Source organism: Nomia melanderi, chromosome 3 (genome assembly GCF_051020985.1).
Source record: "Nomia melanderi isolate GNS246 chromosome 3, iyNomMela1, whole genome shotgun sequence".
NCBI classification, from domain to species: Eukaryota; Metazoa; Arthropoda; class Insecta; order Hymenoptera; family Halictidae; genus Nomia; species Nomia melanderi.
Genome location: NC_135001.1, coordinates 11642590 through 11665870, shown reverse-complemented (window position 1 = coordinate 11665870; position 23281 = coordinate 11642590). Strand labels below are relative to the sequence as shown.

At 37.4% G+C, this 23281-nt stretch overlaps 2 protein-coding genes across 6 annotated transcripts in view; both read left to right on the top strand.

Moving 5' to 3' along the window:
• Window positions 1–1406: 1406 nt before the first annotated feature.
• LOC116428075 (tubulin alpha-1 chain) lies at window positions 1407–3712 on the top strand. The gene is made up of 3 exons (XM_031979182.2): window positions 1407–1577; window positions 2183–2405; window positions 2519–3712. The coding sequence occupies exons 1-3, from the start codon at window positions 1575–1577 to the stop codon at window positions 3643–3645; spliced, it is 1353 nt and encodes a 450-aa protein (XP_031835042.1). The 5' UTR covers window positions 1407–1574; the 3' UTR covers window positions 3646–3712.
• Window positions 3713–4691: 979 nt separating this feature from the next.
• LOC116427342 (klarsicht protein) overlaps window positions 4692–23281 on the top strand; it is a 256385-nt gene continuing 237795 nt past the window's right edge. For 2 of the 5 annotated variants that reach the window (XM_076366200.1, XM_076366196.1), the window contains exons 1-6: window positions 4692–5320; window positions 6244–6370; window positions 6508–6637; window positions 6732–6896; window positions 7002–7203; window positions 7486–7610. In XM_076366200.1, the coding sequence (XP_076222315.1) occupies window positions 5284–5320; window positions 6244–6370; window positions 6508–6637; window positions 6732–6896; window positions 7002–7203; window positions 7486–7610 (786 nt within the window). In that variant the 5' untranslated portion in view covers window positions 4692–5283. The other 3 variants (XM_076366198.1, XM_076366197.1, XM_076366199.1) reach the window with 3 other exon arrangements.

The window sequence follows — 23281 nt, the reverse complement described above, 5'->3', positions numbered from 1 at the left end:
GTCTATTCTTAGCTAGCGGATAAGTTCAACGTCCATAAGAAATTGTAGTAGTTTTGCAACTAAGAATAAATGTCGCGATTTTTTGTTTCGTCCCACAGGAAAAAGTAAAATATACCTGTGTAAGAGAATGTTCATTGCACGAACACTATTTGAAAATCGTTTAATCTAAGGTTTAATTATTTGCAAAATACATCGATCAATGTGTCTACTTAAATTTTATATTATAAAATCTATCAATGTTGATAAAATGAATCATAAAATTGAATATATATATTTTCGTAATAATCAAAAAATAGTTTGTAGCTTTAGGAAACATTGTCAAAATAATTCGCAAAATTTTGATTTCATTGTTTCCATGCGAAAAGAAATAATAAATTGCTTTTTAACATGACAAAATCATGCAATTGTATATCGTAGTAAAAACAAATAAAATATTTACTTTACTGACAAAAGAAATGTATAAAAAACTTTTTTAACGTACAATAACAGATCTTATAATAAAATATTTTTTAAAAGCCAAATAACAATTTGAAAGATCGACATTATCAAAAAAATTAAATAAGGACTACTTCATGCAACTACACGATTTTCTCTCAAGAGTCTCGAACATCTTTGTTCATGCACAGCGTGAAATCTTAACGACAGTCATTTCAGAATGTACCGCAGTGTGAAAGCCAATTCCTACAGTGCATAAAGAATATAAAAATTATTAATTTCATTTAATTCTATGGTATTATATCTGTACCATAAACCCTATCCCCACGGAATTAAAATGCAATTATCCCCAAAAAACTTAAAGAGATTATTATCTTCAAATATCTGTAACATTTAGCATTTTATCCATTACATAACGTGTAACATAATACAAAGACTCATTTCATTCATTAGGATTACAATTTGTAAATGAGGTCGAATTCGCGCATCGCGAATGTTCAAAGGACACGCTTCGCATACATGAATACATTCATACTTATTGCCAGCGACATTCTGCAACCTCATATTTATATTTTTTTTAATCTAATTACTGTGAAATTATTTCATTTCTTCAGTAACAATCATTTCAAAATATCCACTTTCTAAACACAATTTCGATAATAGTCGTTGGCAATAAATGTAATCCCCAACGTATCTCATCGCCGATAAAGTATTGCAACTACGATGATACTTATTTTCGGGGATTCGATTGACAATTAATCGTTACCGAGTCAACGAACAGGACATTCCATACTAATATTCTCGTTGAAATTTGTAAAATCAATAAAATAAATGTCGCATGACAGAAACGTGGTACTATATTTCGCGAGTAAGGAACATGCGTGAAGGCGTCCTGGCGTGTTGCGGTCGTGTATCGACCAATCAGAGGTAAGGGTGAGGTCACTGGCGGCCAATGATCGTGCGCAGAAGGAGTCGATAGTCGAGGGTATAAGAGCTCGTTCGTGGCGTCCCTCGCGTATTAATCGTTTGGTGTTCGATCCGTGCATTGTGCGTGGTTGATAGCAGTAGCTCCATTACTTGCTCTAACTATCGACTACCCAATTTTTACGAGGACGTAAAACACTTCTTCAGACTTCAAAATGGTAAGAAAATATTGCTTGGTAGTTTCGTGTGCAGAAAACGTGTTCATAAGTTAGATATTGTTGATTGGATGCAGCGTTACATTGAGACGCTTGTACCGGCCGGCTCCGCCCTTCTCATGATGAGTCGTCTCGAGCATTTCGACATTCTTAAAATGGATTTAATGCATTTGTTTAAGGATACATTCATTTTAGATTTTGTCTACAGAATGGATTTATTTTAGGGAAACGATAGTTTTGTGAAAATGGTAAACTGTTCTATTTTGTTTTACGCTATCATGGAGCGGGGGAAGTGCGCGTCGTTTTGCTGACGCGATCGATATTTCTAAGAGGCTGACGTTTTCTGTTAGATATGTTTAGTAAATATCATAATTTAGATGAAGTAGAAATAGTCTGATGTTACAAATGAAATGTAATATAATTTTTTTAACTTTAAACATATTTTTGGTATTATACATACATACTTTATGTAATATGTGATTTATGTGAACTATTAAATATACGAATTTAGAATAATTTCAAATATTTGAGCTCTTTATGGGATTATTTTGTGAAGAGTGACAGTTGTGCGATCATATAATATACTTATAATAATTTTTTCTTTCCAGCGTGAATGTATCTCAATCCACGTTGGCCAGGCTGGAGTCCAGATTGGTAATGCCTGTTGGGAATTATATTGTTTGGAACATGGGATTCAGCCTGATGGCCAAATGCCATCAGATAAAACCATTGGAGGAGGTGACGATAGTTTCAATACTTTCTTCAGTGAAACTGGTGCTGGAAAACATGTTCCCAGAGCTGTTTTCATTGACTTGGAGCCTACAGTAGTCGGTACGTAACTTCCATTGAATATTAATTTATAATATCCTGATTTAATATGTAGTTGTTTCATGAATTTGTGTATTCTAACAAAGTGTATCATCGATAAATACTTTTCTTTTCAGATGAGGTTCGCACAGGCACTTATCGTCAGCTCTTCCATCCAGAACAGTTAATCACAGGCAAAGAGGATGCTGCGAATAATTATGCTCGTGGTCATTATACAATTGGCAAGGAAATTGTTGATCTTGTCTTGGACCGTATTCGTAAACTCGCAGATCAATGTACTGGACTCCAAGGTTTCCTTATCTTCCATTCCTTTGGAGGTGGCACTGGCTCTGGCTTCACATCTCTATTGATGGAACGCCTTTCTGTGGATTATGGAAAGAAGTCGAAGTTGGAGTTTGCAATCTACCCTGCACCCCAAGTTTCTACTGCTGTGGTCGAACCCTATAACTCTATTCTCACCACCCATACCACTCTAGAACATTCCGACTGTGCATTTATGGTTGACAATGAGGCTATTTACGATATCTGTCGTCGTAACTTAGATATTGAGAGACCAACATACACAAACCTGAACCGACTGATTGGTCAAATCGTTTCTTCGATCACTGCCTCCCTTCGTTTCGATGGTGCCCTTAACGTTGATCTGACGGAATTCCAAACAAACTTGGTACCGTACCCAAGGATCCACTTCCCTCTGGTGACCTATGCTCCAGTTATTTCCGCAGAGAAGGCTTATCATGAACAACTCTCTGTTGCTGAAATTACGAATGCTTGCTTTGAACCAGCTAATCAGATGGTTAAATGCGATCCTCGCCACGGAAAGTATATGGCCTGTTGTATGTTGTACAGAGGAGACGTTGTACCGAAGGATGTTAATGCGGCTATTGCAACTATTAAGACAAAACGCACTATCCAGTTTGTCGATTGGTGTCCAACTGGTTTTAAAGTTGGTATTAACTATCAACCACCTACTGTTGTACCGGGTGGTGATCTTGCCAAAGTACAACGAGCTGTCTGCATGTTGTCAAATACTACTGCTATCGCAGAAGCGTGGGCACGACTTGACCATAAATTTGATTTGATGTATGCAAAGAGAGCATTCGTACACTGGTATGTTGGTGAAGGTATGGAAGAGGGTGAGTTCTCTGAGGCACGTGAGGATCTCGCTGCTTTAGAGAAAGATTACGAAGAGGTTGGTATGGATTCCGCTGAAGGTGAGGGAGAAGGAGCCGAAGAATACTAAACTGACTCCCGTCATGGTTTTTCAATGAGAAACTATATGAAATAAACGAGCGGATTTGCAAGCGTTATTGTTTTATATATGTTACCTGTCCTACATATTTTCCTAAATTACTATTCATTTCATAATTACGTGATTTATGGATAATCTTGAGTTACTTTTGTTTGTACATAAAAATATTTAAGTAGTATTTTTTAACTATAGAATGATATTTCACATACATAATTATAATTTTAATATAATGACTTGGAAAAATTACAGTAATTAAGAATAGTGATGAGTACATATTTTAGGATTTACTTGCTTCACTAAGTTTCAATATAAAACAAACGTAGTATGAAGTGCGAAAAGAATTTTTTTAATCCTGAAGAAATTACAGAATCATATGTTAATGTTATAACAGTAAACTATGTTATATAACCATTTAGTGTCGTATAAAAAAATATATGAAAATTTATGGTTTTCATGTTATAAATAATATGTAGCAAACAATCTGACAAAAAGTTTATTTCTTTACACATGCTTATAAAGATAACAAAGAAATAATTATTTATAATACTAAAAATATTCCTATCGAATATTATTCAAAATTTATAAACTTTCTGTTCTGAGCGTTTATTAATGCACGAACAGTTGTACTACAGTAAAGATATATGCTACTTATATCGTATAATTTTTATTTACAGTATACTTAGCCTATGTCATAAAACGACTGCTACTAACATTTGGCATTCGAATTTTTATTTCGTACATGTCGATCCCCTTCAGTGTGAAAAGTTTAAACGTGTCATCTCGAGCAGGTTCAACAGTCTCGATAGAAATACATTTAGAAAATAAGCGTACATCGCATGATAAGTATGCGACTCGGAATACTTCGTCTAATAATTTGTCGCGGCCATTTGCGTTCTCTTATTGCAAATGTAAGAATATCCCTTCTAATTCTGTTCTATCTCGGTTTATTGGACGTCAGTTGGTTCTACTTTACTCCAATAACAAGAATAGATATCTTACTGAGAATTCGCCATGAGCCATAGGCTCTTTACATTTGTCGCGGGCACGCATGCGCGTCACGGCAGTGCACGTCGGTGCATGTCGGTGTGCACAGCAGTGTGTAAGGTGGCATTTTGTTAACAAAAAAAAAATTGGCGGACTCGTTGTTTTAAAAATTGTGTAAATGTTACCGACACGTCATTAATAGTGTGTCCGAATGGACCGACCATGTGTTCAGGACCACGGCGTGTAATATGAGTGAGTGGACGCAGTATTACTTAAAGTTTTTCAGTAACGTTTCCCTCGGCAAAGAATGTAAAAAGTATTGCACGGATATCGATACAATATTAAATCGATGCATCGAGACGGAGGTGTCGATGCGTAATCAACATCGAATAAAATATGTTCGAATCGGATTCAGACAAGTGGCTTGAGACAGGTGTATCGATGTCCTTTGGCGTATCGATATATTGTTTGCATACTTACTTGCAAGGCAAGAAGCTACTACCTTGGATGTATGCAGTGGAGTGCAGCCCCTCCAACTCGAGTTCTCGTTGCAACGTTCTCCGGTTTCCTCAATCACGTTTTTTTCTCGTGTGCTGAATAATGCTTTTATAGTGAGACCGTTTCTAAGAATGTTAACTTTATTTCATGACTGCTTACGATAAGAATGGGAGTGAGTATTCCGGTGGGTGTCATGAATACTTTCGAGACGATTCTGTAATTTCTTTATGTACTTATCTCGTAACTTAAGCCGGAGTTCATACGAGGCCTCTTGTATTTCTGATAAAAACATTCACTATGCCACCTTACCTGGACGAAATACATGTGTACACGGTGTGTACACATCACACGCCCAAATGTTGTACCTACACGTGTGACTGACCAATGTGTTCGAGATAACACAGTCTGAAGAAATTTTACGTAGTGCTGCATTTCACGCATTAAAATAGAAAAAAAAGAAAGTAACATTTAACTTAGAAATTGAAAAATGGCGTGATACACAATTGTTAATTTGTTTAATATTTCCGTGTACCTGGGATACAGTTTACCATGCTTGGTAGGTGAATTATGGCAAAAATACTTATGACAGTATTAAATGATCACAAAGCACTTTTTCTGCACACTTATCTTCAGGTTGTACTCTTATCTCTTTTGTTGTCTGCTTGTAAATTTAAATAGTGCTAAATATAACTACCTTTGTTTCTAATGCAAGCTGAAACCTATAAGTAGAAATGTTATGTACACCACCTTCAGTAAATGTTTCATAATATTGAAATGATATAAAATCATATTAAATTTTTATGAAGTAAATAGCCAAATATTAATTATTTAGATTTGAATACTCCTTTGTTTTTGTGGTAAGCACTTTATTGTATATAATATTTCCTTTAAACTGTTTTATAAATATGTTTACATTGAAAATATCATTTAAGTGATTTTGTATCCGTATCAATATTTTTTATATGCAGACTAATGTTTGGGAATTTAATTTTTACTTGAAATTATAATATAGCTTTTGCATGTATCATATAACTAATCTTGCTATTTCCATTTTGAAGTATTATTGTAATGAAATGATATTTTAAGTATATATTCTATTTATTTTAGACCACTGCAAAGCCATGAAGATGAGCTTTTCTTTATCATCGCTTCAGCCACTCGGTCACGGCTTAGACAAGCATGGCCAAGTGGGAATGGCGATAGAAAGACCATACAACAGCCTCACAAAGAAACGGTTTGTTTTGTATTCTACATCTATCATATATAATTCTTCTTCGCTTATGTTATTAAATGTACTATAAGAATTTCTTGAAAATGAACTAATTTGTATATTGAAGTGATTATGTCATGATATATTTATTTATATTATAGGAAAGATCCTAAGCAATTTTCTAATCAGCGTTTGTGGACAAATCGAGAAGACTGCAAAGATGACTTTTGGGCAGCAATACGATCTAATTATGATTATATTATGAGTACTAATTTAATAGATAGTTGTAAGGTATGTACTTCATTTTATGTATGTGATGTAATTTAATTTAATACATGTTTTGACTCAACACATGATATCATAACTATTTCTGTAATACTAACAGGAAGCCAACGGTGAATTAATATGGGATGAGACTGATGTATCTACACAATCCTGGAGTCTAAAAGAAGTTAGCAGTCAGTTCTCAGAATTATATTCATGGTTATCAGTTCTTCAAGAATTAGTTTATTCTAAAGAAGAAAATCTGCTAGATAAAAGTCTGCGTGCGGTATGTATTACTTGGATATATTCAGTTATAATAACGAAACTTACTTGTGTCAGCGATAATTGTTTAAGTAATGGCATAATAATAAAAATAATATCTATATTTTAGGCTCACATGGAGGAGCTGCGACGTAGGGCTTACAGAAGAAAGTTATTTAATGAACAAGCTGGAAAATTAGTGTCACGTGCCCCTGCTTTAAAAGATGAAGTAGCGTGGCGTGTTGACCATTTGAATGCAAAATGGGAATTAGTAGAACAAATTATGGCACCTGTTGAGCGGCCAATATCCAATCAACAGGACATATCAGCAGGTAAGTTAGTTTCTTAAATGTGAATAGACTGAATATTTATGCATTTGTAAGTCATACAAATTTCCAAAAATTAATAAAATATAAAATCTCATTGAGTTTATTGCAATTATATAGTATTTAATTCCCTAAAGCTGTTAATGTGAAAGATAATATTCCATGTTATTTTTAGTTTTTCCTCATTAATTTACGAAAATGGAAATTTGCGTACACATCTGCATTCTAATTGTAATGTATTAAAGTTCGGAATCATATTTCTTCAATTCACTTGAAAATGTATTATAGATTTTGAACATGAAGTAAAGTGTTTGAGAAAATGGCTTCGTGAGATGGAATCTCGTCTTCAACCTTTGAGTTTTCACATAGATTGGACTTTAGCAGAATTGGAGGAAAAAGCAGTGGAACACATGGTGAGTCACATAGAAAATTCATTTTTATAGAATCTTAGTTGTGAATTTAGAGATAAAATAATAAGTTTAATATTTATTAAAACAGTTTAAAATTAAAATGTTTAAGTATATGTATTTCGTGGAAATAATACTGCAGATTGATGATACGTGATTTGATACATTTCGTCCTAAATAAATCAAAGAAAGTTTTTATAGGATGAGATGAAAAAAATGCTACGATATTAAATGAAATAATTGAATGCGTATATATTCATCGGAAGACTCATTAACACAACGAATCGATTTATATACGTTTATCCTTTCCGTTTGTAAAGCCGGAAACACGTCTTTACTGTTAACGGAAACGGACGACAGCTGACACTTAAACAGGCGTACAGTATGAATGATAGTAATAGTAAATAATTACTTCTATCATGCTTGAAATACATAACTAGCATAGGTCTTTCCGAACGATTCAAGCAGACGTAGATCATAAATTATTAATACCTGTGATTTTTGCAGCGATTTCTTGTTCGCGATGTTGTAATTCTGTTGCAAAAACTGCAAAATTATTTAATACTTTCCCCGAGACGAGACGTTACACTGTACGTTCAGTTTCAGCCCGATTGTCTTTCTACTCCTTGTTGTGTGACTGGGTGGGCGTCAAGAACTCGACTCGTTCGTGTTGGTTCCGTATCTTTCTACCGAGTTCTCTGTCTTCTTCTTTCTCTCGTTCTCTCCCTCCTTAATTGCATCTCGACACAAAACATGATACGTGCCGGACAATCATATGTACAACTATAGTATTATCTAGTATAATGTACATAGTAATATTTTAACAATTTTCGTTCTCCACATTTTCATGTGGAATTTAGTTCCTCAGGATGAAAATTGCTGTATTCAGCAATTTCGTTTTAACTTGATTTCCCAGTTGTAGTTTATCCAGTGTATCATGTAAAACATTGTGAATTTATAATTATACTGTGGAAACACGTGTCTGAGTAGAAAATAATTGATCAAGCGTAAACTATAAATAATAAAAATTGTTATATGTATTAGAGGTAAAAATAGTTTAGGTAATAGAATTAAACGAGTATAAAAAATGGATTAGTTGTAATTAGATAAGATAATAAAACAATAACAAAAGTAAGTGATTTTTTTAAGATTCTAAACGGAATATATAGTATAATATAATTATTTCGATCTAATGAAATTGGCTGGGCCAAATATTAAATAGCAAATGAATTACGGTAAAATCATTATAACTAAATTCTTAGAATTAAAACATGTTTTTACCTGCAGTTGAATTTATTTGTGTTACAACTTAACAGACTGTGTTTGGAAGTTAATAGAGGATGTGAACTAAAATGTTTTTGAACGAAGCACCGTTTTAGTATAAATTTAAATCGATTTACACCAGTACATATCGTAAAAATCAATGTAATACATTCCAGTATACATATTGATTACGTTTGAGTACATAAAATACATACATAATGGTTTATGAATGAAAGAACTACTGTAACTATCTTCATATGTTTCATTCATATGTTCACGAAGCGTAAATTTATTTTACACGTGTGTGTATTCTTCATTTCTTTTTAATCTCAGAATTTTTAGGACAAATTTATAATTGAAAAAAAGTTTATAATCTGTTTTCTATTCATTTTCCTAAAATTGTATAGAATTTATGTGTTCAGTATATAATGTGTGTAACTTTTTCGTTTTATCATTATTCCGACTTATGTCTTTCGTATATTTTTTGTTATAATTGTACATGTAATGTAACATATTTTTTAGTAAATGCAATATACTTTAGAGTAATTTGCAAAGTTTCGTGATTCTATAAAAACAGATTTGTGGAACGGGAAACGCGAGCCTTGTAATCAGTTTTACTTTGAATAGAGCGATCTATTAACTGTATACTATACTCTATTGAATAACCTGTAATTTAGCGGACCGTTATTGTCGTCGCAGAGTTATAGTTATATATTGTCTTCTTCCTTCTAACTGAACTATTGTATACTTGTTACTAGATATTTTATACTTACTAAGAGGTACATTTCATGTAAATTCAATATTTGTAATATTAATGCATATTTCATATATTAGTTGAAACTAGTTATTAGTAATTTTAAAGCTGTTGCTTAAAATTGTACATTTTATTCGATGATTTGAGAAAATATTCCTTTTCTCTAATTTCTGTTTTGAATTTGTTATTAAATTCGCTAATATGGAAATTTTAAAAAATAATTAACTTTAGAGATATCTTGTATTACAAAGAAAACGTGTATCAATTGTACAATTTCTCTGCAAAGTCTGTAAAATGTTCTGTAGTTAAATCGGTGATCAATAATAATAAGCGGAAGTATCCGGTGAATAATTTAATTTTAGCACCCCAAGCCGGTGCGAATAAATTTGTTTATGCCTAGTTCGTTGCTCTCTAACAAGAGCACGTGGCACGCGTGTTTGTTTTAAGGAAATTCCACGGAATTCGTTGGAAATTCTAAAATTGTTTGAGATTCGTGTTTCAAACACTCCGTAGTCTATAAATTGATTTCGGCCAGCGAGCGTAAAAAAGTAGTGAAGGTTGAAACGCTCTGCAATCGCGTTACGCAATGTGCTGCACGCAATGTTACAGTGAAAGCTGTAAAAAGGCTAGATTCAGAAATTTAGTTCAATTCTGTAGATCCATGGAACTTATTTTTCTTTGAATGTGTCTTAAATACTCTATAATACTCAAAACATTTATTTCACTTTCTTAATCAAAATTAACTAATTGTAAAAATATTAAAAAGTTTAATGACTTAAACATAAAAAAGATTAAACTTTTGTTAGATTAATTCAGCTTGAAATTTTGGTTAGGGTAGAAGTTAATGAAGTTCTCTTCGATATATTTTTATGATATGATTATAATTATGTGAATATTATAAAACGTAAAAACTTTCGTTTAAAATTAATAATTTGTTTCAATATTGTCAATAATTAGATATAAACATTTTGAAGGAGTAGTAATCTAAGCTTAATTCAAAGAAGTCGGTAATTAGCTTTAAATATAATAAAGTTTAAGGTAATTTTAAGCTCAACATAATCTTACTAGGAAAACTTATTTTTATCAATTCATTTATATATATAAAACATTTGTAACACTACCTTCATCGTCACAATGAAAACATTTAAATACTTTTGCTTCAACGACTGTTCATCACATATCCAAATATATTGTATCTCAGCGTAAAAAGGAAGTTTATAACATTTCAAATATTAAAAAAGCAAGACTCGTTCACCCATTTACAAGGCAACGAAGTTCAAACTTCATCAGTCAAAGTCGGAAAGAAATCTCGGCATAATTAATCGATTATCAGCCACAACATTCATCATCGTTACAGTGTCCATTACCCGCAATCACTCGTGGCTGCATTAAAAAAAATTCCCAAAGACGTGGTTGTTCAGGTGTTGCACAGCAGACGGGCATCGATTTTTCGGAATCGTATCGTTGCTCAACTGGTAGATGTTAATAGATTCGCTGTCGATCCATCTATCTGCCGTTGCCTTTGCGATTAAATGCGGATATACACTATGACATTAAAGCGGTGAACAGAAATGATTAATTTCCGAGCCGCGATGTTCTTCGATTTAATGGAGAACAAAACGAGAGTTGTTGTTAAGGCGAAGTAAGCAAAGAGTTCTGATACCCGATGACGGCTCGAAAAAGAAAGTAACGATATAGAGGCGTACAATAATGATCGACGCACGGGCACGCGTAATTTACTCCATGTCCTGTATCGTTCCACGTTATGTCAGTTATATTACCGTTGTTCAGACTACGGAATTTCAACAGGCTAATGAAGATTGATGACGATACTTGTGCCGATCAATGAAAATACCTGGCATCTGACCCCACTTCGTCGGAAGACGAATAACCTCTATGAGACATCTACTGTGTGGTTAAATCATTAATGTTCTCGCGTGATGAAAATTTCATTGAAATTTCATTGAAATTTCATGGAAAGTTGATGTCCGGTTGACATTGCTTTAACACTAGAATTACTAGACAGGACAAGATGACTCATTTCAAGATTCGTTTTCCTTTTCTTTTAAATCATGTTTAACATTGCAACAACTGCTGTGGTTATAAGCGATCATCATTTCTATTCTACTATTTTTATTATATTTTTTCTTGTATTAGAAAATTGATGAGGTTTGCCACTTCCTTAGTTATACTCTAGTGATAGTGTATTAGACAGATTATTTCTATCTGTAACGAACAGACGTTGGCATCGTAATAAAATACTAGTACAAAAGTCCCAAGAAATTCTACAAGATTCTTCGAAATGATTTCTCCTGTACTCTCACTGGTGGGTTTTAATTAACCGTATAAATTGTAATAATGAAAAGTGAATGTTCACAATATCTCCTCAGGTTCAGGACCCCCGCGATAAAACGATCGTACATAAATCGCGATGATCGTAAATCATGAAAGGATCGTGGAATGTTTAGTTTATATTCGACACGCGGACGAATAAAATTGACGAATGTATCTGTTTCGCGCGATTCCGCAAAAACAAATATATCTACGCGCAGTACGATTTACGATCCGTTGATGCCAATCGGTAATAACGACACTTTCACGTCGCTGCGACACGGACGGACTCGCGGCAGAACGTGGATTCGATGGAACAAGCATCCCCACGGAGCGTTGCATAAACCTTTCAACGACGTATGTAAATATTGATGTTAATATTGGTTCTTCGGCTCAGACTTGGCCGCCATAGTTTACGGCGCGTGCGGAAAGGTCAAGAGATCACTTTCGCGTAGAAATTTCATTTCGCGCGGATCGCCGATCAATCCCCATTCATCGCGAGAAATGAAATGTTCCCGCTTGCCGCGGAAAATCGCTGACACTGCTAACGTATCGCGTTCCGGTAACGAGAAATCTTCTTCTTATATAAATATTGAACAAGGGAACCTTTTCAACCAGCACACGTCGATTTTGATGAAACTTATGTGAAACATGTTTTCTCATGAATATATTTGACATGTATTTTTCCTTATTAGCCAAACATCTACTTTGAACGGGTGAAAACACCCCTTAAAATTGAGGGTTAAAACGTATATTTTTTACATCTCTGAAATTCAGGGGTGTGATGTCTACCGAATTCTGGGGACGCGGAAGCTACAGTAATGCTCGGTTAAATTTTAAAAGAATCTGCTTGTCTTACATTTTTTAGATACATTATCTTTCTACTCGATAGAGTATTTTTTTCTATGAAAATCATCGTATTGATCGAATCCAAGGAAATAATTATTTGTAATTTTATATTCTGTTTTCTTGAATATTTCGCTTTGGATAATAGAAAATCCCTAGATATTAACTAGTTAATAGTTGAAGATAGAAAAAGATTAAATAAATCAGTAGTAGATATGAAACGATGAAATGATAATTGGCGAATTAAAGGAATATTTTTACGTATCAATTTGATTACACTAAGGAAATTTAAATATTTGTAATATACGTGAAAGATCAGTGAGAATTAGGTACTTATGGATATTCGCTTTACAATGAAGCTGTAAATCTTTTGATTCCATTCCATCATGTCTAAATACTTTCGAACTATATTCTATACTGTAGAATTTACGAGTTAATAGTGTCCTAAATAGGCTACAAATTGTAATAAATAACAAAGGCATACAAGATATTAATATTCACGGACCATAAATACTCGTGGAAACATAATAAATGTAATCGTAGAAATTTACGTGATTCAATTTACTTTTATGTACTCATAGTTTTATTTGTTCTGTTGGCTTACACAACACGTATATTTTCCCATATCTACGCGTAGTCTTCTTATTTTCGTTACATCATATTACATACATATCCATGAAAATATCTGACATGATATCATAGAAGAATGGGTTAATGTTTATACTCAAGAACATCATTTCCTGATACAGATTAGAGAATTACGAAGAATTGTTGTAAAATATATTATAGAGGAAATTACTTGGCTTTTCCAGAAATTATTTTTATGATATCAATATCCTGGTAAAAATTTTATCGTGCTCTTTTTTATTAGTCGGACTGCGTGCTCTAGAGATCTACATGATTTTATTAAGTTTGTTGATCGCGAAATGATTAAAAAGGCGTAATAATCAATTTCACGTCGGCTCACTGCGATTCGAAATGATTTAGAAACGGAAGGAAAACATCTTCGTCTTATAGATTTCGATCGTTAAGGAAGTGGAATTAATGTAGCATTCTAACGACAAGGCGAACAAGATTATTCACATGGAAATTTCACACGGAGAATGCTCACAGGCCTCCTGCGTAGACGCCGGAATAATATTATAACTTCGTAAACTTTCTGCAATTTAGATTATCGTATGATTTATTACTTGAATATTTTGCCAAATAAGATTTACTTATTTCCATTTATTTCATTTTCATTTAGATAGTTTTCCGATAAAATTCTAACGCCAGGTAAAATAGAAATTTAATAAAAAGGAAATAATAAATACATTCATTATGTCTTCTTACGATATTTCAAGACTCTAACCTCAAGACTTACAACATCGTGTCAGGCTCGTGACGAAAATTATCACCCGAATTTTAGAAATCTAAGTATTATTTATTTTTCTTTAATATCATGGCCCTAGTCCCGATGAGACCTCGACCCTAGAGTCCCCTCACTGCTAACTCATATGGCTACCCCTCGCCTTCCTGAGTATTCTGGCCGACAGAATCCAACTTTTGCACTTTGGAAATCTGAATTCCATAGTCTAGACTCATTTTCGACCAAAGGTATCCCGACCTTCCCATTGATCAGCCGGATGTATCCTTCGTCCCGACGAGACCTCGACCCCAGAGTCCCCTCACTGCTAACTCATATGGCTACCCCTCGCCTTCCTGAGTATTCTGGCCGACAGAATCCAACTTTTGCACTTTGGAAATCTGAATTCCATAGTCTAGACTCATTTTCGACCAAAGGTATCCCGACCTTCCCATCGATCAGCCGGATGTAGCCTTCGTCCCGACGAGACCTCGACCCTAGAGTCCCCTCACTGCTAACTCATATGGCTACCCCTCGCCTTCCTGAGTATTCTGGCCGACAGAATCCAACTTTTGCACTTTGGAAATCTGAATTCCATAGTCTAGACTCATTTTCGACCAAAGGTATCCCGACCTTCCCATTGATCAGCCGGATGTAGCCTTCGTCCCGACGAGACCTCGACCCCAGAGTCCCCTCACTGCTAACTCATATGGCTACCCCTCGCCTTCCTGAGTATTCTGGCCGACAGAATCCAACTTTTGCACTTTGGAAATCTGAATTCCATAGTCTAGACTCATTTTCGACCAAAGGTATCCCGACCTTCCCATCGATCAGCCGGATGTAGCCTTCGTCCCGACGAGACCTCGACCCTAGAGTCCCCTCACTGCTAACTCATATGGCTACCCCTCGCCTTCCTGAGTATTCTGGCCGACAGAATCCAACTTTTGCACTTTGGAAATCTGAATTCCATAGTCTAGACTCATTTTCGACCAAAGGTATCCCGACCTTCCCATCGATCAGCCGGATGTATCCTTCGTCCCGACGAGACCTCGACCCCAGAGTCCCCTCACTGCTAACTCATATGGCTACCCCTCGCCTTCCTGAGTATTCTGGCCGACAGAATCCAACTTTTGCACTTTGGAAATCTGAATTCCATAGTCTAGACTCATTTTCGACCAAAGGTATCCCGACCTTCCCATCGATCAGCCGGATGTAGCCTTCGTCCCGACGAGACCTCGACCCTAGAGTCCCCTCACTGCTAACTCATATGGCTACCCCTCGCCTTCCTGAGTATTCTGGCCGACAGAATCCAACTTTTGCACTTTGGAAATCTGAATTCCATAGTCTAGACTCATTTTCGACCAAAGGTATCCCGACCTTCCCATTGATCAGCCGGATGTAGCCTTCGTCCCGACGAGACCTCGACCCTAGAGTCCCCTCACTGCTAACTCATATGGCTACCCCTCGCCTTCCTGAGTATTCTGGCCGACAGAATCCAACTTTTGCACTTTGGAAATCTGGATTCCATAGTCTAGACTCATTTTCGACCAAAGGTATCCCGACCTTCCCATTGATCAGCCGGATGTAGCCTTCGTCCCGACGAGACCTCGACCCTAGAGTCCCCTCACTGCTAACTCATATGGCTACCCCTCGCCTTCCTGAGTATTCTGGCCGACAGAATCCAACTTTTGCACTTTGGAAATCTGAATTCCATAGTCTAGACTCATTTTCGACCAAAGGTATCCCGACCTTCCCATTGATCAGCCGGATGTAGCCTTCGTCCCGACGAGACCTCGACCCTAGAGTCCCCTCACTGCTAACTCATATGGCTACCCCTCGCCTTCCTGAGTATTCTGGCCGACAGAATCCAACTTTTGCACTTTGGAAATCTGAATTCCATAGTCTAGACTCATTTTCGACCAAAGGTATCCCGACCTTCCCATCGATCAGCCGGATGTATCCTTCGTCCCGACGAGACCTCGACCCCAGAGTCCCCTCACTGCTAACTCATATGGCTACCCCTCGCCTTCCTGAGTATTCTGGCCGACAGAATCCAACTTTTGCACTTCGGAAATCTGAATTCCATAGTCTAGACTCATTTTCGACCAAAGGTATCCCGACCTTCCCATCGATCAGCCGGATGTAGCCTTCGTCCCGACGAGACCTCGACCCTAGAGTCCCCTCACTGCTAACTCATATGGCTACCCCTCGCCTTCCTGAGTATTCTGGCCGACAGAATCCAACTTTTGCACTTTGGAAATCTGAATTCCATAGTCTAGACTCATTTTCGACCAAAGGTATCCCGACCTTCCCATTGATCAGCCGGATGTAGCCTTCGTCCCGACGAGACCTCGACCCTAGAGTCCCCTCACTGCTAACTCATATGGCTACCCCTCGCCTTCCTGAGTATTCTGGCCGACAGAATCCAACTTTTGCACTTTGGAAATCTGAATTCCATAGTCTAGACTCATTTTCGACCAAAGGTATCCCGACCTTCCCATTGATCAGCCGGATGTAGCCTTCGTCCCGACGAGACCTCGACCCTAGAGTCCCCTCACTGCTAACTCATATGGCTACCCCTCGCCTTCCTGAGTATTCTGGCCGACAGAATCCAACTTTTGCACTTTGGAAATCTGAATTCCATAGTCTAGACTCATTTTCGACCAAAGGTATCCCGACCTTCCCATCGATCAGCCGGATGTAGCCTTCGTCCCGACGAGACCTCGACCCTAGAGTCCCCTCACTGCTAACTCATATGGCTACCCCTCGCCTTCCTGAGTATTCTGGCCGACAGAATCCAACTTTTGCACTTTGGAAATCTGAATTCCATAGTCTAGACTCATTTTCGACCAAAGGTATCCCGACCTTCCCATTGATCAGCCGGATGTAGCCTTCGTCCCGACGAGACCTCGACCCTAGAGTCCCCTCACTGCTAACTCATATGGCTACCCCTCGCCTTCCTGAGTATTCTGGCCGACAGAATCCAACTTTTGCACTTTGGAAATCTGGATTCCATAGTCTAGACTCATTTTCGACCAAAGGTATCCCGACCTTCCCATTGATCAGCCGGATGTAGCCTTCGTCCCGACGAGACCTCGACCCTAGAGTCCCTTCACTGCTAACTCATATGGCTACCCCTCGCCTTCCTGAGTATTCTTGCCGACAGAATCCAACTTTTGCACTTTGGAAATCTGAATTCCATAGTCTAGACTCATTTTCGACCAAAGGTATCCCGACCTTCCCATTGATCAGCCGGATGTAGCCTTCGTCCCGACGAGACCTCGACCCTAGAGTCCCCTCACTGCTAACTCATATGGCTACCCCTCGCCTTCCTGAGTATTCTGGCCGACAGAATCCAACTTTTGCACTTTGGAAATCTGAATTCCATAGTCTAGACTCATTTTCGACCAAAGGTATCCCGACCTTCCCATTGATCAGCCGGATGTAGCCTTCGTCCCGACGAGACCTCGACCCTAGAGTCCCCTCACTGCTAACTCATATGGCTACCCCTCGCCTTCCTGAGTATTCTGGCCGACAGAATCCCACTTTTGCACTTTGGAAATCTGAATTCCATAGTCTAGACTCATTTTCGACCAAAGGTATCCCGACCTTCCCATTGATCAGCCGGATGTAGCCTTCGTCCCGACGAGACCTCGACCCTAGAGTCCCCTCACTGCTAACTCATATGGCTACCCCTCGCCTTCCTGAGTATTCTGGCCGACAGAATCCAACTTTTGCACTTTGGAAATCTGAATTCCATAGTCTAGACTCATTTTCGACCAAAGGTATCCCGACCTTCCCATCGATCAGCCGGATGTATCCTTCGTCCCGACGAGACCTCGACCCCAGAGTCCCCTCACTGCTAACTCATATGGCTACCCCTCGCCTTCCTGAGTATTCTGGCCGACAGAATCCAACTTTTGCACTTCGGAAATCTGAATTCCATAGTCTAGACTCATTTTCGACCAAAGGTATCCCGACCTTCCCATCGATCAGCCGGATGTAGCCTTCGTCCCGACGAGACCTCGACCCTAGAGTCCCCTCACTGCTAACTCATATGGCTACCCCTCGCCTTCCTGAGTATTCTGGCCGACAGAATCCAACTTTTGCACTTTGGAAATCTGAATTCCATAGTCTAGACTCATTTTCGACCAAAGGTATCCCGACCTTCCCATTGATCAGCCGGATGTAGCCTTCGTCCCGACGAGACCTCGACCCTAGAGTCCCCTCACTGCTAACTCATATGGCTACCCCTCGCCTTCCTGAGTATTCTGGCCGACAGAATCCAACTTTTGCACTTTGGAAATCTGAATTCCATAGTCTAGACTCATTTTCGACCAAAGGTATCCCGACCTTCCCATTGATCAGCCGGATGTAGCCTTCGTCCCGACGAGACCTCGACCCTAGAGTCCCCTCACTGCTAACTCATATGGCTACCCCTCGCCTTCCTGAGTATTCTGGCCGACAGAATCCAACTTTTGCACTTTGGAAATCTGAATTCCATAGGCTAGACTCATTTTCGACCAAAGGTATCCCGACCTTCCCATTGATCAGACTTTTATCAATCGTTAATCTTTTGAGTGATTACAGACATAGAATAAGTATTAAAATTTTTTCTTTTCCTAAGAAGTTATTAACGATGAAGTAGGTGTATCCTGTTAAGTCGTCCGTCCCGAATGACACACGTGCTCACCACGGAGATTTTAAATTACCGGAAACCTAGAAAACGTAACCTAGATAAACAACAATTGTACTACACGGGGATCTTTGTGTATGGCTGACAGCTTAACCTTTTTATTATTATTATTAATGCTCATCTTATTTTTTTCATTGAAGAGCTTTGATTTCACTTGATAGTAACTGTTCTTGGCCTTCTTCTTGATTCAGGGAAAAAATACATATTCATGGACGAAAGGGTTAAATGGTTAAGTTTCACGATCGATCGTGTGCAAGGGTGGTGAGCAATCCGATTAACTGTTATTTTTTCTGGGAGGAAGTGCTGCGAGAAAAATCACACGTTGCAGCAAGTTATTGACACGTTGCAAGTCGATAGGATTATGCGTTTCGCTATGCGGAGGAGAATGTGAGGTAGCGTTGATGGTTCGCTGGTGCCGCCGCGATGCAATCCAAGGGATTGAGTTTCGAAGTGATACCCATTCCACGATATATAATCGTGATACTTGTCCCCGAGTTATTTCTGTTTCCTGTACTCGGAAATTGATACGAAAGTTTCATCTGAAAAAATAAATATCGCAACGGGTACCCGTATCCTGTCGCGCCATCGCTCCTTGGACTGGACGAAATTTCTGGAATGATTAAAAGGTTTTTTTTTTATTCCTGATTACTCGTTCGTTTACGAGTTGGTCGTGTTTTAAATGCTACGGGTAATATTAATGAAACTTTTAATGATGAAAATATAAATTTTCTTAGAAATTCAATGGATAAAAGTGGACTATTTAATCTCCATTTATTCGAATTTTTTGAACAACTGCATTTAGCCTGTTTCTGTGGCGAGTACATTCGTCATCTCCTAAAAATGATTCAACGCATGGGTGCGCGCTTCCAAAGATAAATGAAACACTTAAAGGGTTAATGGAGCAATCACTTAACACGTTTACCACCGGTGGTACACGGGCAATTCACGAAATTAAAATAAATTAACGTTAATAACGAATCTATTACAATAGTAGTATTATTACATTATAATATATAATTCAAAATTATAATTTATTGTAATACCTAATGTCATTACTATACTTAATTATTCTTAAATATTATAATAATATATAACTACAAACCATAAGACATTATATTCTTATTATAAAAAAGAAACCTTAATCAGAATATAAGAAATCAAAAAACTTCGATAACAAAACAATACGCTCCAACATCGTTCTCGTAAACATTGCTAGTGTATTGTTACGCTCTATAAATGAAACATATGAAAACATATGCCGACACGTGTCAAACACCACGGTAGACTAAAAACCAGTGTCGGTTTCGACATCGATCCACGGATCGTAAAACCGGAGAGGAGAATTTGCCAGCGACTTTTCTTCTCGCGGCCTTAAAACATCCGGAACGATCGAGATAAGAGGAGGCAAGTAACATTGAAACCGGCGGTTCTTTGAGAGTCGATGTAGATTAGCCCGGCACCGGGAGCAGGAAGGATAAATTGCGCCGCAAAAGGGTTAATTAAACGCGTACGTGCGCGTCGCGACCGCTCGTTGAAAACAGGCCCGGCCAGAGTCTCTGGTCGCGCGAGCACACGTTTTGGTGATAGTGACCCAGTAGCTCCGGAGCCGACGTAACAATTCTGGTTTCAAGGTAGCGGTACACGCCGGTGATGCTTCACCCTGCGGACACTTCACCGGTTCTCGGTAAACAATTAGACGCGCGGCTGCTCCAGATGTAGCAACTACCGTTGCTCCGCTGCATGAGGACGGACGGTGTCTGCCGTTCCACGCAGAAATCGGAGTATGTAATGCGTGCCGCCGCGGCGGTGCCGTAACGCGTTAGATCGATGCGCGTCGAACGCGACTTTTCTTGCGTGCACACGGCGACACCGGTTCATTAACTGCTGCGTTGCCGATTAAAATGTTGCTATTTATGTGAGTTTTTGTGTAGCGATGTCGTTGGATCGAGATATTTTTGGCGTCGCTGTATTGTGGGATTAGAATATTGTGTTATAATATTTTTAGTATTGCGGTGTTTAGTTTTGCAATAGGATTATAGTATTAGTATTACTATATTGCAGTATTACAATCTCGTAGTATCGCAATATTAGTATTACAATGTTGTAATGTCACAAGTACTAGTATTATTATATTATAGTATCACAATATTGTAGCACTACTGTATTATAATATTACAATATTTCTAGTATCACAATATTGTAGTATTACTATATAATAATATTATAATACTTTCGGCATTACAATATTGTAGTATATAGTACCTCATAATTTTCTTCGTTTCGTAAAATCTGTTCGTTATGTTCTAATTGTTAGACGGAATATCAGTGTCCGGTAGGGGGAGAGAGAAGGGGAATTCCCGATATCACATCTTGCATCTAGTACAATTCCAAAAGCGATTTCCACACCCAGCCACACCCCTCGTTAAATTAATTCTCGATGAACGTTGCCCGTATAATTCTCACCGCGATGGATTAATGACAGTAACCGAGGAACGTGATCTATACTAAACACTTTGTTGTTAAAATAAATTTATGACCTTCCCCGAGTATCCAAGGCAAAGAAGTTCGAATCTGGTTTCGAAAGCGGCACTTTTCAGGCGCGGTTATGGGCCGCAGGAAATATTGATACAGCGTTAATCATAGCCGAGAATTTCACCGGCGTAAAATGTGGCGGAACGGGAGATTTGCATAATAATGTATATGAAAACCGTGGTTGTCAATTATGCCACGTGATGCAGCGTGTCGGTTAATTATATTGAATTCAACAGCTCACAGTGAAATTGCAGTCCACGAAAATCGTTGGTATTACAACGACCATGCTTTGGCAACCGCAGTGGTTGGAATAAAATAAAATGTTGAAACTTGTTTTAATATGTAAATACCTGGATTTTATTTATGTACTGTTTTTCCAAATTAAATCATTACATGGGCGTCGATCATGTTTTATGTAATAGACTTGGCTAGGTTGATTGCCGAGGTAATAAAAGTGATCTTTTCGTTTTTTGAAAATCCAAGGACGTATCGATTTTTTTTTATCGAGTCGAGTAGTATTTGTCTGAAGCGTTGTTTTTATACTGCATGTTGACAAATTGTGATTAGATTATACATTTTTGCGTAGTTCCGTGACATTTAAAGCGAGGAACATAATAAAATATAAATAATAATATTAGGTTTTTCAGAAAACATTGGTCAACTTATATTAATTTTTCATACTATTCTAAATGGTCGTCATATAGATTTTGTAGGCACCTTCGACGTTTCTCTACTTTTATACCAAGCAAATAGAAAACGTCGCGTACCGAGTAAATGAAAATACTGTTGATTACATGTAAATTGCAAATAATTCTGTACGCTGTGCCAGAATTAACAAAAATACTAAGAATACCAGGAAAAAATTATATTGAATTATGAGACTCACTGTATTAAAATCGACGGGGACCTTCTGTGCAGCCCAATGGCAATTAAATTTGACATTGTTCTCACTTCCATGTGTAGGAATAAAATCGGTGACAGGAAGACTGAACTTTTACTTATAAAGTCAGAGAAATCGTATTAAATGTTAAGAATAATATTTTCTAAACACGTTTTAATTGTTTCACGAATATTATTTCGAACTTTTAATAACGTCAATGGAGCAACCGAGGCGCAGCTTCTTTTCGTATCTTCTTTTGTTGCAAGATTAACAGACATCACTTCGTGTTTTCCTTAATCGACCCCATGAAAAAAAATGTAACAGGTTTAAATTCTAGCGATCTAGGTGGCCACAAAACAGGACTTTCATATCTATCCTGATTTGTTTTCGAATTGACCTAATTACGACTCCTTTATTTTAATACAAAACACTTATGATAATCCAAGTAGAAACTAAGTTATTTACTCGGTTCGTGGTGCGTATGTTGCTCATTGGCTGTCTGCGGGGAAACTGACTCGATCATTTCTGATGCACAAAATTGTGGAGCAGTGAGACGCGTTTTAAACCGCTGATTGGTGGAAATTGTATCTTATATCTAGTTCAGCATTGGTCGAAAAATCATAATTGTACAAGCGAAAAGTGAAAGCTGGAAATAGATGAAAATTTATGATCCTGAAACACTAGGTCTTATCCAGGATTTCGAAAAGGATGAAAGCGACTTAAATGCTCAATCAAATGTTCAAAATTATTCTTTAGCAAATTAAGTCAGCTTCAATTCAAAGCACAATTACATATTCCAGTTCATTCGTCTCGCTCCTCCGACTCTGGAATTCTGAAGTCGAGGAAAAGAACGAAAACTTGTTTATCTGCGAGATCTTGTTTCCTAGGAAAACCGTGTTTTTCAGTAAAACTAAAATAAGAAAATAAACAAAACGAAGAAGAATTACACATTCTGCCGAAAAACTAAATAATTTATCATTGGGAAAATTCATGTCGTCATTTTGTATTTTAAAATGACGCGTGTACTTGT